The sequence below is a fragment of the Myotis myotis genome, unplaced genomic scaffold (genome assembly GCF_014108235.1).
Source record: "Myotis myotis isolate mMyoMyo1 unplaced genomic scaffold, mMyoMyo1.p scaffold_m19_p_13, whole genome shotgun sequence".
In the NCBI taxonomy this organism is placed as follows: Eukaryota; Metazoa; Chordata; class Mammalia; order Chiroptera; family Vespertilionidae; genus Myotis; species Myotis myotis.
The window spans coordinates 48247806-48269021 of NW_023416317.1; the positions used below are offsets into that span (position 1 = coordinate 48247806).

Consider the following 21216-nt stretch of genomic DNA (forward strand, 5'->3'; position numbering starts at 1 on the left):
GGCACAGTGGGAACAGATGTTCTCAAAGATTTGACCATGTGCTATTTATAACACAATTAGGACTGTACTTTTCTTGTTTTCTTTCTTTCTTTCTTTCTTTCTTTCTTTCTTTCTTTCTTTCTTTCTTTCTTTCTTTCTTTTGTTTTTTGGTTAATCCTTTATTTCCATTGATTTTTTTCCACTGATTTTCAGAGAGAGTGGAAGGGAGTGGGAAGAGAGAGTGAGAAACATCATGTGAGAGAGACATATCAATTGGCTACCTCCCGCACATGCCCCAACTGGGCTGGGGATCAAGCCTGCAACCTAGGTACATGCCGTTGACTGGAATTGCACCTGGAACCCGACACTCCATCCACTGAGCCAAACCAACTAGGGCATTTCCTCGTATTCTTAATGCTACCAAGACATAATAAATTGTAATCCTTTTTCATTTTGAATTTTTATATTTGTAAAATGCCTATCTTGATGGTCTCTTATAATGGGATGCCTGAACAGATTTTGAGAATAATGGCATGCAGGAAAGATTAAGGATGCCCACAGTAGGCTAACCCACTCATTTTCCTTTCAGTTGAGGAAGCGAAGGCCCAGGGAGAGAAAGTGGGACCTGAACAAGGTCATGTGGCTACACAGGCGGAGAACACTAATAAGATGCTAGGTTAACCCAAGCCTTTGACTCTTCCCACTATACCCCAACAGTCAGGGCCACAACAGAACATCTAATTCTGGTTCCCAACTGAGCCATTGGCTGTAACCAGAAAGAGCCTCCATACAACTGGATGAAACATGCTCAGGAAGCCAGCAAACATCTCTGTGCAGCAGCTGAGCCCAGCACTTGGCCCTGTCCTTGGAGAAATTAACTAAGACCTGGACAAGCCAACTCAACTGCTAACCCACAAGAAAGATCACTATTTTCTCCTTTATGCAGGGCTGATTATTTCTCCCGAGTTATCCTATCAGGAGACCTTCACTCCATTTTTTAATAACTAGTCTCTGTAAATTATGAAAATGTTCTTCTTTAAAAAAATGCAAACACTGCAAACAGCCTGGAAGGGCATAAAGTTGAGAAGCGGTGCCCACATCTCCACACCCACCAGTCCTCCTGGCACCGTAGGAGCCACTATGAATGGTTTCACACTGGGGGACACATAGGTCGTTTTTAGCTTCTTATCATTATAAACAGGGCTGTGATGAGCACTCTAGTTCATGTATCTTTGAGATTTTAAACAAGAATATCCTAGGATAGATTCCTAAAGAGGAATTACTGGGTCAGAAGCTATGCTCATTCTTTATTTTTATAGATATTGCCAATCAGCGATCCAAAAGCCCACAGCAATTTGTATTCTCCCAATAGAGCCTATATCCTCTAACCCTTGACCATGGCCCTCACTGGTGAAGAACAAATAAAAGATCTTCCCTAAAGGAGTTAACCCTCCCAATCCCACTACAACACACTGCCCATCACACTTTACCAATAAATGAATAGAGATCTCAAAATCTATGCCCTTTATATCTGACCCTAAGAACAAGTGGGAGTAACACACTTTCTATCCCACAGACAGAATATGTTAATGAGATCTTACCTTTATTTTCATCTGTCTTCACAACTTGGACAAAATTTCTTCGAATGAAATATTTAAAAGCAGGAGCCCGCTTCTCCGGGTTTTCATCGAAGATCCAGAGATTGGCGCGAGCCCGGGTGATGGCTGTGTACAGCTGCTTCAGCTCTCCGTTGAGGAGCTAAAGGTGGGATAAGGACAGAGACCGTAAGTCTTGTGCCTAGAGCTACAAGGTGACACACTTCAATGGGCTAACCCTGATTCTGGAGAAATACAGGAAGTAAATTACAGAGAAGTCCAGCAAGGCGATGAAGAACGAGGAGCTCACTGTGGTCTCGGCACTGATCAACAGCTCCAGCAGGGAGTACACATTAGTTCAGCACCTCCCTTGAATATACGGTAGTTTTATCTTTCAAAATAAATTATAGATTCATAGGAAGTTACAAAGATAGTACAGAGAGCCCTGCTGGTGTGGTTCAGTGGTTGAGCATCAACCTATGAACCAGGAGGTCATGCTTCAATTCCCAGCCAGGGCACATGCCCAGATTGCAGGCTTGATCCCCAGTAGGGGGTGTGCAGGAGGCAGCTGATCAATGATTCTCATCATTGATCTCTCTCTCTCTCTCTCTCTCTCTCTCTCTCCCTCCCTCCTCCCCTCCCTCCCTCCTCTTCCTTCCTCTCTGAAATCAATACAAATATATTTTTAAGAAAAATATAGTACAGTGAGGTCCCATATACCTTCCATTCCGTTTACCCCAATGGTCCTATCTTACACAATGACTCTAACTTATTTTTAAAAATTAAACCAGTCGTACACTTCTATTATAACTATCCAAGTACTAAATTCCCATGACTGACCCCATGACTGAGCACTGTAGCTGCAAGGTGATTATGACTTGGACCAGGGACGGCCTACTTGATTAAATAGTGCATCTTTCAAGACAACAACAGATGAGTGGCTACCTAGAAGTTTGCAAAGCTTAGGGGATTTAACTTCTATTTCCAAGAGCCTTCGAGGCATTTACAGAAATAACCTGATAGCTGCTATTTTGTTTGTTTTATACTTTGAGACATAAAACTAGGGTTGTACTTGAAGAGAAAGTAGTTTTTGGTTTTGCTGGTTCAATTTTCGGTGATGTCACCCTCACTTTCTTGAGTTCCCCATTACCCCTCAGTGGGGAATTCCATGGGACTTTTCAGCTTTGCCTCTGCCGGGAGCCGGTCCATGCTTGCTGTTTCAAGGGACCTGGCATATATGGCATACTGTTCTTAATATGTTTGCTCACCTTCTTGGCACTATGTGTTTTAACCAAGGTCTCTAAGAAAGGTTGTTTCCCCAGGTAGGGATTTTCCCCTGAGTTAGGGAGGGAATAAAACCTCTTAACTAAGTGCCAGGCGGGTAATTAATCACTTTAACTATGAACAATCATGCTTAAGCTACATAATCTTTACTCCCTGGAATGGAGATAAGAAACGCCCTAACCTTTGGAATAGAGATTGATAGGATTGGAATCAACTGGTATAAATACAGATGTAAGAAGACAGAACTTAGAAGACAGAACTTAGAAGACAGAACCTACACACAGAACCAAGAAGACAGAACTTAGAACACAGAACTTAGAAGACAGAACCTACACAGAACCTAGAGACAGAAGAACTTCGCTGGAGAGAACATGGCAAAAGATCCTGGACTGAACCTGACTACAGAAATTGGCAAGAGAACCTGACTAGAACCTGGTGACTGAACCTGGCTGGAGAACCTGGCTGGAGAACCTGGAGAACCTAGCAAGAGAACATGGACACAGAACCTGGCTGGAGATCCTAAGCAGAACCTCTCTGGAGATCCAGACCAGAACGGGGCTGGAGATCCTGGCTGGAGATCCTGGCTAGGCTGCTGATCAACTGAACACTGTCTCCGTGTCCTTCCTTCTTCGCCGACTCCGTCTACGCCTTTGGGAACCCCTGGACCTGCTAGGGTTGGACCCCGGCATGCCTCCTCAGTGACGTAGCTGAGATGTGAAGGGCAAGGAAAGCCGGGCCTCTTAACAGTCAAGGCTGCTGAACAATAGCCTCCACTAACTAGGATTCTGGACTTCACTTCTGAGTTGCCATCAGCAACATCAAAATTTCTGAACAGTTCTTGGGGGGAACAGAAGGTACAACCACTCCCTTCACTTTCTTACAGTGCCCACCCAACAGGCCCAGTTTTGCTGAGACCAGGGACTTTTCGGACACGGGTATCCCTGCCGCTCCCTCGCCTGCCTCCACTCCCCAGGGCTGATGTTCGGGAAGAGCCAAAAGCAAGCATTCATCTTCAATCTCATCTTCTCATCCCAGCCTGGGTCACTGGCTCCCTGTCAAATACCTGTGTGGACAAATGGCAGAAAATCACCTTGTACATTTCTGGATTCACGAGAGAGCGACTCTGAGAGGAGCTGGGTTTGTTCAGGGGCACGTCAATCAGCGGCCCGCTTGCCTCCCTGGAGTCGGGTGATGAAGGTGTAAACGAGGAAATGATCTTCCATTCCTTGTAAGCCTGAACAAGAAGGCCAGATTAAAGACCAACAGAACATGCTTTCCAACTCTACACACAGCCACCCCGAGCCTCATGGAGAATTGAGCCCCCCTTTTCCTGGCCTGGGGACCAGGCCGTCAGCCCCAGCTAGGAGGAGGGGGCCATCCTATGGCCTCCAAATGATGGGCTGGGTCTCAGGTTGCGCAGGCAGGGGTCAGGGAAGCTTCCAGGAAATCTCCCACAGATGTGGTCAGGACAGCTGGGAAGCCAGGCACTTGTGCCCACTTCCAGAGGAATGCCAAGGGCCCAAGAAGTTCTTGTTGGAAGAATTTCAACAGGCACTGGAGAAAGGAGCCCAGTGTCCTCGCCTCTTTTCACTACATGTTTAAAAGATGCCACTTAAGGTCAGCTGCTAAAACACATGAGGCAGCATTTTCTAACTAACTTGTTCACCGAGGATGGAAGAATATTCCAGAGCTGTGAGGTACATGGTTCAAGGTAAACTCTGAGCTCAGACAGAACAAATTCATATCTCAGTCCTTTCACTTATTAGCTACATGATCTTGGACAAACCGTTTGTCTCTTCTTGATCTCATTCTCTTGCTCTATAAAATGAGAATGCTAGAACTACCCAAGTTTGTTGGGAAAATAAAAGCAGATCATTAATGGTGAGTATCTAATACTATGGCTGATAGAGTTCAATATTTTAGCCAGCTTTCCCCTTTATGTAAACTCAAACCATACTGACTCTGTAGACTATGAATGGGCAATTTTTTCTCTCTAAAGGGTCAGATAATAAATATTTGGCTTTGTGAGTCCTATGGTCTCTCTTGCTACTACTCAACTCTGCTACGACAGCACCAAAGCAGCTACGGTCCATATGTAAATTAACGGGCACGGTGTTTTCTAATAAAATGTCTTTTTTAAAACTAAAATTGAATTTAATATCATCTTCATGGGCCACGTAATGTTACTTTCCTTTTAATTGTTTTTTCTTACCATTTTAAAACATGTAAATACCATTCTAGCCCACAGGCCATTCGAAAATGTCAGTGGGCTGGACTTGGGCCCTGGGGGCATGGTTTGCAGACCCTGTGTGGCTAAAGTACCCAGGTCACATGTAGTATTTAGAGTCCAGAATTCCTACGACATTTCAGATTTCATACGGTACCGTGACTTGTGAGAGTAGCTTGTTAACTCTCCTCTACTTTGCTTTGCTTTTCCTAAAGTGGTGCTACTTGCCACCTGTGTATCTCTTCAAGGTAAAATGGAGTGGATACTGCTCATTGCCTCTTGTCAGTTATTCCATGACTTAAACTATATAAACTTCAGGTTAAATGCTTTAAACACTATCTCTTAAATAAGAATGGTTATGCTAGTAAGCAATTATGGAATTAATCACCAGGTTCTGAAAAGAGATGTGAGTCATGTAATCATTTAAGTAGCTGGAAGTTACAAAAACCTCTCAGGGCATATTATGACTGTCTTCTCTGTAAAGGTGTTTACACAACCAAACTGTCTGCCAAGGAAAGCAGGCAGAGACATATATACTTGACATTTGGGAGGACCTCCCAGCAGACAGCATGGGGTGCAGACTGGCTGGTCTTGGAAGGGCTGGTGAAGCACAATGCATTTTAGAACCGCTGAGTGGGAAGAAAAGCTGCTCGCATGGCACCTGACAACTGTTTCCATGAATAAAACACATTCGACTTTCGAGACAAGCCTTTTAAAAGTGAGTCCGTGCATTTGTGCACAAAGACACAAGACCACAGGCCTGCAGCACTTCTGGCAATCAAGCAAGAAGCCTTTAAATCTTCCAGCTTCTTCTGGGACTCATCACAGTGAAGGAACAAGGCTCTGTTTCTACTGCAAGCCTACCGTTCCACTGTGGGGCCTGCAACCCACAAAGGTTGTGGTTATTGAAGTCCTTCCTGTCCTATTTGCACATGAGTGTGAAGGAAAGGACTCCCCACTGGGGCAGAATATAAATGGCAGGCACCCTTCCAAGTCCCCACAGGAGGAGAGTTTCGGAGTGACTGGGAGAATGACTGCCCCTCCCCAAACTGAGGCGAAATCCTACAGAAGGACTTGGTGTAACATTCCCTGGCTCCTTCCCCATCTCAGGAGATGGCCCTGATGACCTGTGGTTGAACAGGTAAACAGTAAATCTTCTAGAGAGAAAACTCACCAATCAGGGCAGTGAGACCCCCTCACACACGCACGCACACACACGCACATATGCCCACACACGCATGCTCACCCACATGGCTGGTTCTGCAAAGGGAGTGCCTGCCAGAAACACAAGCCAGGATGGGTGGAAGAGGAGGCCAGGGATGGGGAGGAGCCCTCCACAGTCCCCCATCTCAAACAGCAATTACTATTCAACAGCCTTCTGCCAGTCACCCCGAAAGAAACCCCACTTGTGCAGCCAGCCCACAGGCGACTGGGGACTCATGTGATCCTTGTATTTCCTCTGCTTTGATTAATGCATTTCCTTTCACGTGCTGATGCACACGTTGGGGTTTTGAGGTTGTAAATGACAGACTAAGGGTATGCTCCATTCTGGGAATGCAGAATTACATTGCCTGGTACCTTGGGAAGCACATCAGAGGTCTTTCTATAAGTCTTACTGTGCACAAAGGAGGGAGTGGATGTTACCAAAAGATTCCACTTGTGATTGTTTTAATTTCGTGCAACTCACTGAGCCACTGGTGGGAGCACAGGGTCAAGGTATCGCGGGCCTTTGCCATTTCCAGGATCAAAGTGAGACAATCACTGGGTTTTTCTTTCACAAACAGAGGCGACCACAAGCTACAGATCCATAAGCCCAGAGCTCCTTGAGCTTCTTACTGGCACAAGCACACAACTGGCACTTAATAAAGGACAGGAACAACAAACTCTTACCCCTTCCTCTTTAGGAGAGCCTCGGTCCAACCATGACCAATGGATGTATTATGAGAAAAAAAAGTTAGTCCTCAGAGATTAAAAATGGTTCCAGGGTTAATGCGAGTGCATCTGATTTTATTAGCAAAAGTCAACAGAAAAGGAATGCACTTAAGGTATGGCAAAGATACACTCTGTGGAAGGTTCTAGAAGCTGATTTGCATGCAGGGCTTTAAAAGGAAGGGAGTACAGTGAAATTTAGAACTCAAAGCCTCTGAGTTCATGTCTAGGCTCTGCCACTTTTCACTATAGGCAATTGACTTCATTTCCATGACACTCAGCCTTATCTGCAGAATTAGGGTAATAAAAATACACACAACCTCAGAGGGCTGGTGGGAGATAAAGTGAGGCAATGCATTCAAAAGGTATTTCACAAACTGTAAAGCACCCATGGCAACCTTAGCTATAGGTATTATCAAGTCAAACATGACATTTTTTCAAAGATCACAAAAAGAGTAAGGATTCCATGTAAAGGGTCAATTCTGGGGCAGATTTTAAAGTGTCAAAGCTAGCGGTGCTCCTGAATTGGCTATGGAAACAGCCCTTCCGAGCATGCGCCATGTGCAGTGGACGTCTGCAACAGGGACCAGGGCACAGCCAGCTACGTCCCCAAAGGAGACCCACAGCACAGTCAGCAGCCAGCCTGAGTCCCCACCAAAGACAGTGATGAAGAGAAATCAGTGGCTAGAAAACCAAGGACAGTGGGCTTGAGTTAGTGGCTCTACCCATAATGCACTGAGAAAGACCATCAAGTCAAAGCAATGAGCTGGCACAGAGGTCACTGGGGGTCAATCTGGGGACACTCTTGCTGCCATTGTCTGCATGGGTGACAAGCAGTGGTGGCGAAGCCATGCCAGAAGGGAGCCCCCAGGCAGGCGGCTGTTCTTGTCCCCCACATTACCTGATCCAATGGGCAGGAACCAAGCCTCATTTGTCTTCCTGGAGTTGTCTCTCTCTATGGACTGACCTTGCCCAGTTCTGTCCTCATTGGGTGGACTCTGCTACCCTTGCCTTCACTTGTAAAGCTCTCCTTAGAGCTCACTCCAACTTGAGCATCCTTGGGAGTCAAGGATAACAGTAGCTAGTGAAAACTGGCAGCTGGCACTTGGGTACCAGGCATTTAGAAGAAGGTGAATACAAGAAAATAAGGAAGGGCGGGAACCAGCCCATAACACACGGTGAAACAACTCATAGCCACTGTCAAAACCCACATCAAACACTCCAAGCCCCACACTAAAGGGATGATACTCCAAAACAGAAATAGGCACCTTTGGCAAACTCTCTTCTACTCAGCTCCAAATTCTCTTTCCCAGAGTGGCAGGGTAACTCACACATACACATGCATTGTGTGAAAAGAAGTCAGTATGACATACCTCGGAATCAGTAAAGAAGTTATAAAGGAGGACATCATCAAATTCTAAGCCTTTTGCTTCATAAACTGTTAGCACAAGCGCTAACCCCAGTTCTTCTGGAATTTTCTCCTTTGCCATTTCATTGGCTACAAGGATCACCTAGAAAAAGAAAAGGAAGATAGAAGGAAAAAAACATCAAATTCTACAAAGAAAAATCAGCTGCACCTCAGTCCTTTTCTATAGGAGGCAGTAATGTGATTAAGAAGTAGCCAGCATGGACTTGGTTGGCCAGGCTAGTGGAAATATTAGTAACAATTAGTCACTCACCCATCTCTGAAATTTACCCACTCTGGGAGAAGGGCTATTGAATTCTACCCTGTAGAATAGTTTAGCCTCTCAAACCTTTTTTTCAATTGCAAACTGCCTTTTATTTCAAAACAATCCCAAGAAGCTCACCTGGTGGGCCCCAAATTCAATGGGCTGGGTTTTCCTCTTGTTCCCTCGGAGCAAAATTGCTAAGTCGCTTACACTACAAGACTCCAGGACCGTTGGTTTGGGACCATCAAAGAGGCCAGAATCCCTTGGAAGGCGATCGAAAGATTCTGGGAAATAGAACTGAAGTAAATCCACTACTCCTGAGGCCAGATTGAGGATTCCTGGGATAAAACAGAAAATACATGTCCAATATTGAACAACATGACAAAATGGCTGGGATTTGGGGGTTTTGTGTGGGAGTTTTTTCCTGAGAAGCAGTACTGGTCCAGATAATACATATAATTGCAAGCCAATCTCCAGTTCTCATTAGATGATCACTTTGGCCCTGAGCCGTTCTTACTCCAGGCACAGTGGATGAAGGCAGAGGTTTTGTAGAATCTCATTCCTGACCTACATTCACATTAGAGAAAATTGCCTCATAAAGAAGAGTCAAGGCAGAAATGTAATCTGAACAATGGGAGTTGTTAGAATGCGAATATCAGGGGCCAGTATAGATGGTAAGGAAACGAGACTTATCCTGTCCCCTCTCATTGCCGCTTAGAGGACTGGAGACAACATTGCCATGGTAACAGCAGTGCTGGAGGTCAGCTGAGGCTGCAACCAAGGCCTCCATCGTCCTTTTCCACCAGGTTTATAGCCAGCTGAGAGAGAGCTATACCAAGAAACACTGTCAGAGCTGAAGAAAAGGTATTCTGAAGAGCTTTCTCCCTGGGTCCCATTTTTTGTCTAAGCTTAAGGTAATAGTGACAGTGATGCTGACTGAATGCTACCACTCAACAGGCACATTCACAGAAATCACCCCATTTTATCCTCACAACTGCCCAGTGAGACAGGCCAGATAATCCCACTGTGACAAACAGGGACTCCGAGGTCCGAGGAGTCAGTCAACACCTGTGAGGACATGAAGCTCCAATGCACGCAGATCCCCCTGGGTCTCTCCACTAGTCTTGGGCGCAAGTGCCCTTTGCCTAACACCACACAGAACACTATGTTCTTGGTAGATGACCATGAAATGGGCTTATATGTCCATTGCTGTTACCAAGTAGTAAAAGGAAGTTTTACTAATACTTATTAAGATATACAATATAAAGAAATCATGAGACCAGCCAGCATAGCTCAGTGGTTGAGCGTCATCCTATGAACCAGGAGGTCATGATTCAATTCCCAGTCAGGGCACATGCCCAGATTGCGGGCTCGATCCCTTGTAGGGGGCGTGCAGGAGGCAGCCAGTCAATGATTCTCTCTCATCATTGATGTTTCTATCTCTGTCTCCTTCTCCTTTCCTCTCTGAAATCAATAAAAATACATTAAAAAAGAAAAAAAACAATCTACGCCACAGCTTCCAAAGCAGCCCAAGGACAGTTCCCAAGCACCTCCCTCGTAGGTGAGTCCGAGCTCTGGACATACCCGAATGGGACCTGTAGTTCTGGTACAGCTGGTGGATCTTCTTGGGCTTCCGGACGGCACACTGCTTGTCCCCGGTGCTTCTGCTGGCGTAGTGGAACAGAGAGCGCAGATCGCTGAAGCGGAAGGCCACGCCCTTCATGATGCTCTGGGCTGTGTCCCCGGTGAGGAACATGGCATTGGGGTCATTGATGCATTTCATCAGCAGCGCGAGCTCAGCCTGCGTGAAGTCCTGAATCTCGTCGCCATAGAGCTCGTGGATGGACCACGGAAGCACCTTGAGCTTCGACAGCCTCCGGGACAGGTTGAACAGAACATCCTCTTCGTCAAAATAGCCCTTCTGGGACCTGATCTGCTGATACAGGCAGAAGAGGTTGTAGATCTCGCTCCGGTCTTCCTTGAAATTGGGGGACCGCTTCCTCCCTAATTTCTTATACTCTTCTTCCGTGAGTCTCCCCTCGGGGCTGCTGAGGGCCTCAAAAGACCCCTTCAAAAAAGATTTTATTTCTTTCCAAATCAGTGCAGGGTTGTAGGAGGTTTTCCCTTTGTGCATCCTGGGCCATATTTCATTGGTGAACACCTCAAATGTCACGTACACCCGGGGGTCAATGTCACATGAACGTGTTTCCGCAACCTTATCCTCCTCGACGTTGTCCCCATCCCCCTCAGCCTCCTCCTCCTCCTCCTGCCAGTTGGGGATGGTCAGCTCCTCCTGCGTGGACCACCCAACGATGGTTCTCTTTAAGCTGCCATCTTCATTTCTCAGAAAAAATGGTTTGGGCAGAGAAGCATCAAGCAGGAGGAGCAGCTGCTTGGAAGTGACGAACAGAGGGAAGTTCTCGTCCTTCAGGTCCTGGAGTTTGTGGACATTGGGTTCCAAGGGTTTGTAGTGGCTGGTGGCCTTGGCGGACTTGGAGAGCTCAATGAAATTCCTCTGCACCTCCTGGCATAGCACGTGGTTCTTGGTCACAAAGATCTGGTGTAAATGCTCCAGCTGCTGGGGACCTTCTGGGGCACATACTTCTGCCACCTGGCTGGGCCCCCCAGGGTCCTCACTGGCTGTCCCCGCACAGGCTCCGCTCTCCTGCTCCTCATCTATACTGTCCACTGTCTCCACTTCGATGGAACCTTCCTCTTCCTCGTCCTCCTCCTTCTCCTCCTCCTCCTCCCCACCGGGACCCTCCTTTCTGGGTTCCACTTCCAACCTTCTCCTCAGCCAGGCCTGCTTGGCCAGCAGCGGGCTTCCCGCCTGCTCGGCTTTCTCCCAGTAGATGTGGAATTTCTTCCAGAGCCGGTACAAGCAGCACGTCGTCTTCCCGGTGCCGCTCCGCCCGATCAGGATGATGGGCTCCAGCGGCCGGGGGTTGAGGTGGATCACGGCGTACTCGAGCTCGCCCACCCGGAAGGGGTACTCCACTGTCGCCGTCATGTCGTTGAGGATGTTGAAGGCCATGTTGGAGCTGAAGCTGTGGAACTTCATGACGTTGTACTCCGTCTGCACCGCGCTGGCCGGGGGGAAGTACTGGGGCTCCACAGGCACCCTGCCCTTCTCCGCCTCCGTGTCCTCCACGTAGCAGCGGGGTATCCGCTTTCGGATTCTCATGTTGGCCGACACCTGGCCTTTGTTGATGCCCCTCAGCTTCTTCCGCAGGATGCAGGACAGGCCGCGGTTGTAGGCGCTGCAGATGGCCCGGATGGAGTCCGTTAGCTTGCCATGATCTAGGACGATGTCCCAGATCCGGATGATTTCTGTGTAGACCCGCCCCGACTTCTCCATGGGGTGTGAGCTCCGCTCTGTGGTGATTATCTTCTCAGGGTTCTCGCTGCATCGAGGGGAAAAGTCGATGGCGAGCTCCCATAGCATCCGGGCTCCTTTGTCCAGCTTGGCCTCGAAGAGCTGGATGCTTCCTTTCAGGTGCTTCAGCCGCTTCTGCAGGCCCTGCGTCCACTCGCCGTTCCCTAGCTGATGGATGGTTAGGATGATTTTCTTCTTCATGACCTTGGTCATCACCTTACTGGACAGCTTCTTCAGCATCTCAGAGGTACACTCGATCTCCCAGGTCATGTTCTCGAAGTCCTGGAGGCAGGCCTCCACCTCCTGACAGCTATCCTGATCGCTAGTGTCCTCCCCGCCTCTGTGACCAGCGGGCGTGAGCTGTGAAGTCCCGAGGCCCGCCTGAGCGTGTCCACCCCCTGCCTCAGGGACAGCAGGGCTGTTTCCACCACAGTCAGAGCCCCCCACCCCCAGGGTTCGCTGGAGCTCCTCCCTCTTCGTTTCTGTGACAGCTCCTATCTCCAGGGGCTTGGAGTCCTGAGGACAGTCCTCCGGGAGGGACATGTCCAGTTCAACCTTCTCGATCAGGCGCGTGATGTGCTGCACAAGGCGGTCCCTCTGAGAACAGGGCCTGGCCACTCCAGACTCCTGCCTCGCCATCTGGGCATCCGAGAGAATCTCCCAGCTGTCAGGAACCATGGCCCCTTCGGGCAGGGGTCTGTCAGGGTCACCGCACAGCAGCGAATCAGATGGAACCTGGGACTTGAGCTGAGCCGTCTGACCAGGGACAGCATTCTTTGGGAGCTTCCCCGGGTGGGCAGCGGGGTCCTGCCGGCTCCTCCGCCGGCTCTCCGCCACAGCTTTGTTCCAGGCCAAGAGCAGAGGGGCGTTCTTCTTAATCCGGTGCCGTGCGTCTTTGCCCTCTTTGTTCTTCAGGTTGAAGTTGATGTCAAACTTGGCGAGCAGGTCTAGCAGCTTCTTCATGCGCTTCAGCGTGCCCCTCTGGAAGAGCAGGTGCATCAGCGTGTTCCCGCTGCTGTCCTGGGTGTTGGGGTTGAGGTAGTCAAATTTGGCGGGGTTGGACCAGAAGAGATCCAGCAGGTGGTTGAGGAAGTTAAAACCGATGTCAGCTGAAAGACACAAACAACACTCTGAGTGCTGAGCCCCTCTTCCCGGGGAACAGGGACCCCTGGATTTAAGAGAGATGCCGGCCAGGGGTGTCGTAGAGCACCTAACTTCCCCAAGTATTTGACAACTCGGTGGTTCTCAACTGGGGAAATTTGCTCCCCATGGACATGTGACAATGTCTGGGGCATTTCTGATTGTCCCAATTTGGGACATGCTACTGGCATCGAGTGGTGGAGGCCAGGGATGCTGCTAAGCATCCCAGAGAGCACAGGGCAGCACCCACAGCAAAGAATTACCCAGCGCAAATGTCAACAGCGCCAAGGGTGAGAAACCCCGAAATAACCTTATGATATTCCAGTCAGATCCTTTATGCCAGGACCCTTGAAAACCATGTAAACCAGGGGTCCTCAAACTTTTTAAACAGGGGGCCAGTTCACTGTTCCTCAGACCGTTGGAGGGCCGGACTATAGTTTAAAATAAAACTATGAACAAATTCCTATGCACACTGCACATATCTTATTTTGAAGTAAAAAAACAAAACGGGAACAAATACAATATTTGTATTTGCATGTGGCCCGTGGGCTGTAGTTTGAGGATCCCTGATGTAAATAAAGTATTCTTAGCTATGGAGCCAAGTTTGAAACTTAAGAATCCTCCTCAATCAACCCACCCTGATCATTCACCGTGATGGTCACTCCTTCCTGTCAAGCTACGGGCAGGCCTTGCCAGTGAAGGGGCTTTTTCCAGATCACTGGCTGGCTTGCCCAACAGGAAAAAAACCAGAGCATCGGTTCTAATATCCAGCCTCCTCCCCAAGGCAAAAACCGGTCTGAAAAAGAGGCCTACCATTGACATCCAAAAAGATGCGGAGAGCTGCATGCAGAGGTGTGTCGCCTTCCGTGAGAGAGATGACGCGGGGGTCCGCACCCTTGGTCAGGAGCAGAAACGCCAACTCGAAGTCCTGGTGCTGTAGGCACATGGCTAGCGGCCTCGCCTGGCTGTCCTGGAGGCCCTCGGGCAAGGCTGGGGGAGGGAGAAGGGCACCGTGAGCTGCATTCACATGACGAGGTGCAGCCTGGGCACTGGAGGCAGGGCAGCCTCTGCCATTATTCCCAGGGAAGAGCTGATGCTCACCTGACTGGTGGGGCCCGCTACCACCGCCTGGCAGGCAAAGGCTTCCCAGACCCTCAGAGTGAAAGCCCAGCTCCTTCCAGTGCCCTGTCTGTGGGCCTTTTCTCCCCCAGCTCTCTGGCTCCCCCTGCTGTCCCAGAACAGGACATGGACCCCAGCATCAGCCCTGCTGGGGAGGAGAACAGGGCCTGCAAACAACTGAACCCGGGTGCTGGCCTGACACCGTACCTGCCGCACAGTCAGCCAGTGATCAGGACGTGAGCTCCACTACCAACATCCTTTGTTTCTATGACGCTGCTTCCAGAGGATGCGCATCTACTGTCAATCGCCATCTTCCCTGACACCTCTCAGCCCCACCTCCCTTCCTTTAGCTCAGTCCTCCCCTCCCCTCGGCACTGCCCAGACCTCCAGCAGCCACACCTTCACTCTCTGCCCTTAGGCCCAAGCACCTGATCCCAAGGAGTTGCTCCCTAAGTGCTCGGTGACTCAGGAATAAAACTGGAATCCCACTGCAGCCACAGTTTCTGGGCTAAGGGAGTAACACTCCATTTAGGGGAGAGGTTTGAAGAAATAAACTATAGGAGGCATCCATCCACCTCCTGAAACCTGTGGGTACAGCCGATGCCTGGGGGCTTTGTATGGCACGTGGAGAGCCGAGGACCGATGTGTCACCACTCCCCTTAAACAGCAAAGCAAGCGGAAAACCCACAGCCAGGGTGCTCTTCCGAGTGAGCTCACTTCACATTCAAAACACCCCTAAGGAAGAGGGACTATTCACATTCCCGTTTTATAAGTGAACAGACAAAGGCACAGGGAGCATGCCAAGGCCACACAGCTAGCCATGGCATGAGTAGGGGTGGGAGGTGCTGCCAGAGCAGGTTGGTATTTCCAAATTCGTTTTAAAATAAAACCCAATCCAGCAAGACGCTGCACACTCCAGACGTCCACCCAGCCAAGTGCGATTGTGCTGATTAACGCGGCAGGTGCTTCCACCAACCAATTATTTCACTGTTTCTTTTAAAAACAAGCATCTTGAATCCCAATGTGTTGATTAGAAAAGAATGCCGCAGAGCTGACGAGGCCCCACGCAGCAGATGCCGTGCAGGGTCCAGCCTGAGGCCAGGAGGAAGTGACCGCTGCGGGCCAAAGCACTCCCTCCACGTACCTGAGGTTTCTCATAACTGTAATTCACAGAAATGCAGGCTTCCCACAGGGCACCACCCACTGGCAGGCCTCGCTGTTTCCAAGTGAGGAGATACGGAGGAAGAGAAGGAGCAGGATTTAAAGGAGCCTTCAAAATCAAGTGAAAAACACCAGGCCAGGCACGGCCTGAGCTCCCATGGGAGGGGAGCCCCGCATCTCAGCATGCTCACCTCCGCTGTCTACCAGGCGGCCCAGGAGCTGTACCCGGCGCTGGTCCCAGGTGCTGAGCGGGGGGATGATGGCACAGAGGTCGAGGCCCGAGAAGTCGCAGTCCGTGATGAGGCAGTCTCCCAGCGGAGGCTCCCCGCTCGCTTTGCGGGTCAGCAGCAGAAGCACTTCGGGCCATTTCTGTTTCTCCAGTAAACACTTGACGAAGGCGTTGGCGCAGTCGCGGTTAATGTCACAGACCAGGTCAGGAGGAATCTCTTTCAAAAGTAAGCACACACCACACTCCAAAAAAGGTTCATACGGTTTCTGTCCCCAACCACAACTTAGCTCATAGATGCGTCATTAACGCGTTACTGATCAGTAGTTTGAAGCACTGGAGAAACTATAAGCAAATAATGAATTACGAGGCATTGCCACCTCCCACCTCTACCCATGCCATTGCGAGCTGTGTGGCCCTGGCATGCCCTTTGTGCCTTCGTGGCAAAGCTCCTTGGGAAGGTCAGAAATACCCTAAGGCCGAAACGGTTTGGCTCAGTGGAATCAAACCCAGGTCCCAGGTTCGATTCCGGTCAAGGGCATGTACCTTAGTTGTGGGCCCATCCCCAGTAGGAGATGTGCAGGAGGCAGCTGATCGGTGTTTCTCTCTCATCGATGTTTCTAACTCTCTATCTCTCTCCCTTCCTCTCTGCAAAAAGTCAATATAAAATATATTAAAAAGAAAAAAAAAAGTTCTCCATTTAAAAAAAAAAAAAAAAAAGAAATACCCTAAGGTGAGTACAGCCTGGTCTAGGAGAACAGAATTTTTAATTGTCCCTGATTATCTAAAGTTTGTCATCCAAAATTCTTTTCCTTCCGATTTTCCCATAATGAAAAAAATTAACATTCCATTCTACAATAACCAAATGTCCCAATGTTAGCCAGTATCTATAGAAGAGAGAAACATCTGTGGTGTTTTTAAAAGGACAGCCTAAGCAAGGAGTAACTCTAGGAGGATGCATGAAAAACTAATAATGGAGGTTGCCTCAGGGACGGGACTTAGGGACTGAAGTTCACAGATGGATGATGGACTTTTCACTGATAGATAACTGACGTTCTGTGCTGGCTGTTTTACATGTAGATCATTACCTTTTTTGTTGTTGTTGTTAGTCCTCACCCAAGGATATTTTTTCATTGATTTTTAGAGAGAGTGGAAGGGAGGGGGATACAGAGAGACACATCGATTGGTTGCCTCCCATACACGCCCCGAGCAGGGTCTGTAACCTTGACCAGAATCGAACCCAGGACTCTTCAGTCCACAGGCCGACGCTCTATCCACTGAGCCAAACTGGCTAGGGCAGATCATTACATTTTTAAATCCATTTCTAAAAGATATTCAAAAAGTCTGAATGAACATAAATAACCTTTCACACAATTGAATTTGTGAGAAAAATTACCTTGCAGGGCTCTAACCTGTTTGGCTCAGTGGATAGGCAGTGGTTCTCAACCTTCCTAATGCTGCAACTCGTATGTGGGTGTATCTGCATGTGGGCAGACCCGCGTGGAGACGGACAGAGGAGCAGTGTCTCGGTTCCTAAGACCATTGAAAATATGTGTTTTCCGGTGGTCTTAGGCAACCCCTGTGAAAGGGTCGTTCGACCCCCAGAGGGGTCGCGACCCACAGGTTGAGAACTTCTGGGATAGAGCGTCGGCCTGCAGACTGAAAGGTCCCAGGTTCAATTCTGGTCAAGGGCATGTACCTCGGTTGCAGGCACATCCCCAGTAGGGAGTGTGCAGGAGGCAGCTGATTGATGTTTCTCTCTCATCAATGTTTCTAACTCTCTATCCCTCTCCCTTCCTCTCTGTAAAAAAATCAATAAAAATATTAAAAATATAATAATAATAAATAATAAAAATAAAAAATTACCTTGCAGGGAAGAAAGGAGGCGCAAGAACTTCTGGACTACATCTTGCTTCAGAAAGTTTTTATGCAGCAACCGGTTTCCTGAGTTCAGGTACTTCACCAGCTGCGCAGAGGCCTCCCGGAAAATGTTGCTCTCGCTACTGGGTCCTTCGCCATGGCTCAGTCCTGCAAAACAGAACCAGGTGATGCTTCCAAATAGAGATCACAGCTGCAGGAGATGGAAAAGTTACAATTCTGCACCCCACCCACATGCTTTGCCATGACCTTGGCAGCTCCTCCCACCAAGAGGTGAAGCCTATTCCCCTCCCACCCAATTCTGGCCTGGCTCCATGACCAGTTACAACCAGTAGAATGCAGTGGCTGTGGTTTTAGTGCAAGATCTGAGCCTAGGCCTCAAGAGGCCTATTAGTTCCATTCGCTCTCTTGGGACCCTAGCTGGTTTGGCTCAGTGGTTAGAACGTAGGCCCGAGGACTGAAGGGTTGTGGGTTCGATTTCCAGTCAAGGGCATATACCACAGTTGCAGGTTTGATCCCTGACCCTGGTGGGGATGCCTTCCGGAGGCAACCAGTGGATGTGTCTCTCATGTTTTTCTCTCTCTCTTTCCCTCCCTCTCTCTCTCTCTCTAAAGATCAATGGAAAAAATACCTTTGGATCTAAAAAAAAAAAAAGTGACTATATAAGTACTAAACAACAACAGAAACACTGGGTGAAAATATGCTAAACTGTGATTATAATAAATTTTTGTTTTTATATAAAACCATATTTTTACAAACTTCCTTCAATGATCATATTTAGTGGATATATATTAGGAGATTTGAAATTAAAACTAGCCCTAGCTGGTTTGGCTCAGTGGACAGAGCACCAGCCTGAGGACTGAATGGTCCCATTCAATTCTGGTCAAGGGCACATGTCTGGTTGCAGGCTTGAACCCCAGTAGGGGAGGTGCAAGAGGTAGTCAATCAATGATTCTCTCTCGTCACTGATGTTTCTATCTAGCTCTCCCTCTCCCTTCCTCTCTGAAATCAATAAAAATATATTTTAAAAAATTAAAACTAGCCAAAACCGGTTTGGCTCAGTGGATAGAGCATCGGCCTGCGGACTGAGAGGTCCCAGGTTCGATTCCGGTCAAGGGCATGTACCTGGGTTGCGGGCACATCCCCAGTGGGAGATGTGCAGGAGGCAGCTGATTGTTTCTCTCCCATCAATGTTTCTAACTCTCTATCTCTCTCCCTTCCTCTCTGTAAAAAATCAATAAAATATATTTTTAAAAAAAATTAAAACTAAAAAAGGTCTTCTGAAGTTGCAACAGTGCTCAGAAGTGTTAGAAAACAGAATAAATCATTTCAAAAAGAGATTTCGCTTTTGCCTAAAATCTTTCTCCCAAGCTAAAAAAGACAAACTGGTAAGATTTATCATACAAACTGGTACATTTTATTACACACATTTTAATCAGTTTAAATGTATGCAACCATCTCACTTCATAAAAGAAAAATATAAAAACATATAGCTATAAATGCATGAGATAAGACTAAATAGCCAAGTCACAAATATATGAATTTGCAGATGGAGGTTGGTTTACAGAGAATTAGTATTTTCTTGCTTTCCTTTCCTATTTTGTAAATTTCCTTTAAAAAAGAATATATTGCTTTTATAATAAGAAAAAACATATCATGGACACATTTAAGTAAGCACTGCATCCCTGCATTTACTGAATACAAGGCCTGTCTTGGTGCTGAGGGATGCGAAGACGGGAAACCTCGAATCACAGGCTCTGTCTGTGAGGGAAAGTTCCGGTATCCTCCAAGTGCTTGCTGTGCTAGAGATGCCTGCACCAGCACAGAGCAGAAAGCAGCTGGCTCCCCCTAGCAGCGGTTCTCAACCTGTGGGTCACAACCCCTTTGGGGGTCGAATGACCCTTTCACAGGGGTCGCCTAAGACCATCGGAAAACACATATATAATTACATATTTTTGTGATTAATCACTATGCTTTAATTATGTTCAATTTGTAACAGTGAAAATACATCCTACATATCATATATTTACATTACGATTCGTAACAGTAGCAAAATTACAGTATGAAGTAGCAACGAAAATAATTTTATGGTTGGAGGTCACCACAACATGAGGAACTGTATTAAAGGGTCGCGGCATTAGGAAGGTTGAGAACCACTGCAGGGCCTAAGAGACCAGAGAGAAAAGCTTCAGAGGGCTGGATCTGTTCTCACTTGAAAGGCCCTGCATTAGTGAGTGAGAGAAGGAAGATCAATCAATCTTGTTCTAGTCTAGGTCCTAAGGAAAGTTGAGCTTCCAGAGAAGGTGGACATGCTGCCATCTGGTGGTGAAAGGCAGGTAAAACAGTTACATAACCCTGACTCTTCAGGAGTGAACCCTGACTCCTCAAAGTGGACTCTGGCTTCCCTTGGCTGCTTGTAAGAATCCTGAGTCCTGCCCTGAACCTGCTGAATGAAAATCTGCATTTTAACAGGCTCCCCAGCGATTTGTGTGCACAGTTACGTCGGAAAGCTCTGGTTTAGAGAACAGCAGAAATATTCAGTGAGATTTCTCACCCAGAAGCAAAAGCCACCCTATCCACAGACACCATCACTAGCTAGCTCTTCCTGATAATTGTCATCCTGCTCTTTTCTGATTTGTATCAGTTCCTTTTGCTTTCTTTTCACTCAGTGTTCTCCTATGGTCATTCAATATTCCTCTAGCGCAGCAAGGAAACCTTCCTGGTTGATGGTCTGAAAAACGTTGCGGTAATCAAACCTCCAATACGTTTACCAACGACCACTGGGGGACTTTAGGCTTGACTGCCTCCACTGCCATCACAAACTACCAGTCAGCCCTGGGATGACACACCCCTCCTAATGGGCTTTTCAGCCAAGCGAGTGCAGTTGAGTCCTAGTAAGTAAAAAAGGACCAGCTGCAATTCTGAGTCTCTCCTCCTGGTTCAAACCTGGACCAGAATTAGTTGATGAAGGAGCAGAGAGAGGAAGGGAGAGTGAGACCCTGTCTCAGTAGATGAGATGTTTGTAAGATCAGCAGATTTTCAAAAATTCTATTGTACAAGGAATCGGAAAATATTTTAAACAATAAATAAAAACGAATGACATGCTAAAGTCTGTAACACTAAATATAGCATACATATAGAGTATTATAAGAATTAATATTAGAATTAATAAACAATAAATTGGCAAAGATAGTTTCGTTTTCTTAATTTAATATACCATTAAAAAAGGCATGTCAGTGATGACGGAACACATTCCAGTTTTGAAGATGTTAAAATGTGGGGGGAAAGGGTAACTGGGAATCAATGAAATACAATGCCTATATTCAGACATATTATCAACCAATAGGAATAAAATAAAGACTCTTCCCAAATTCCATAAGTCTACTACCCATGTCTCCTCCCTCCACGAAAAACGTACAAGTTGGTGCTCTAGCAGAACAGGAGAGAAATCTAAATAGACAACATGATCCAGAAGAATCATATAGAAGTAACAAAACTAAACGCAGCATACTGTATACATGTGGGGACTAGAGCCTAAGTAAAGTCTAAAAAGCATATACTGTGTGTGCACATGCATATATACACATATGCAATAATGTATATGTATGTTTCATTAAGTGTCACATCTCTTA

General features: G+C 47.4%; 1 protein-coding gene across 6 annotated transcripts in view; it reads right to left on the bottom strand.

Moving 5' to 3' along the window:
• Positions 1 to 21216, bottom strand: part of TRANK1 (tetratricopeptide repeat and ankyrin repeat containing 1) — an 84944-nt gene that overhangs the window by 18263 nt on the left and 45465 nt on the right. For all 6 annotated transcript variants that reach the window (XM_036332972.1, XM_036332968.1, XM_036332966.1 and 3 more), the window contains 8 exons: positions 17573 to 17734; positions 15672 to 15926; positions 14014 to 14190; positions 10269 to 13169; positions 8823 to 9022; positions 8388 to 8525; positions 3949 to 4092; positions 1581 to 1737 (listed from right to left, as the gene is read on the bottom strand). In XM_036332972.1, coding sequence (XP_036188865.1) covers positions 1581 to 1737; positions 3949 to 4092; positions 8388 to 8525; positions 8823 to 9022; positions 10269 to 13169; positions 14014 to 14190; positions 15672 to 15926; positions 17573 to 17734 — 4134 coding nt within the window. The remainder of the gene's footprint in view (positions 1 to 1580; positions 1738 to 3948; positions 4093 to 8387; positions 8526 to 8822; positions 9023 to 10268; positions 13170 to 14013; positions 14191 to 15671; positions 15927 to 17572; positions 17735 to 21216) is intronic.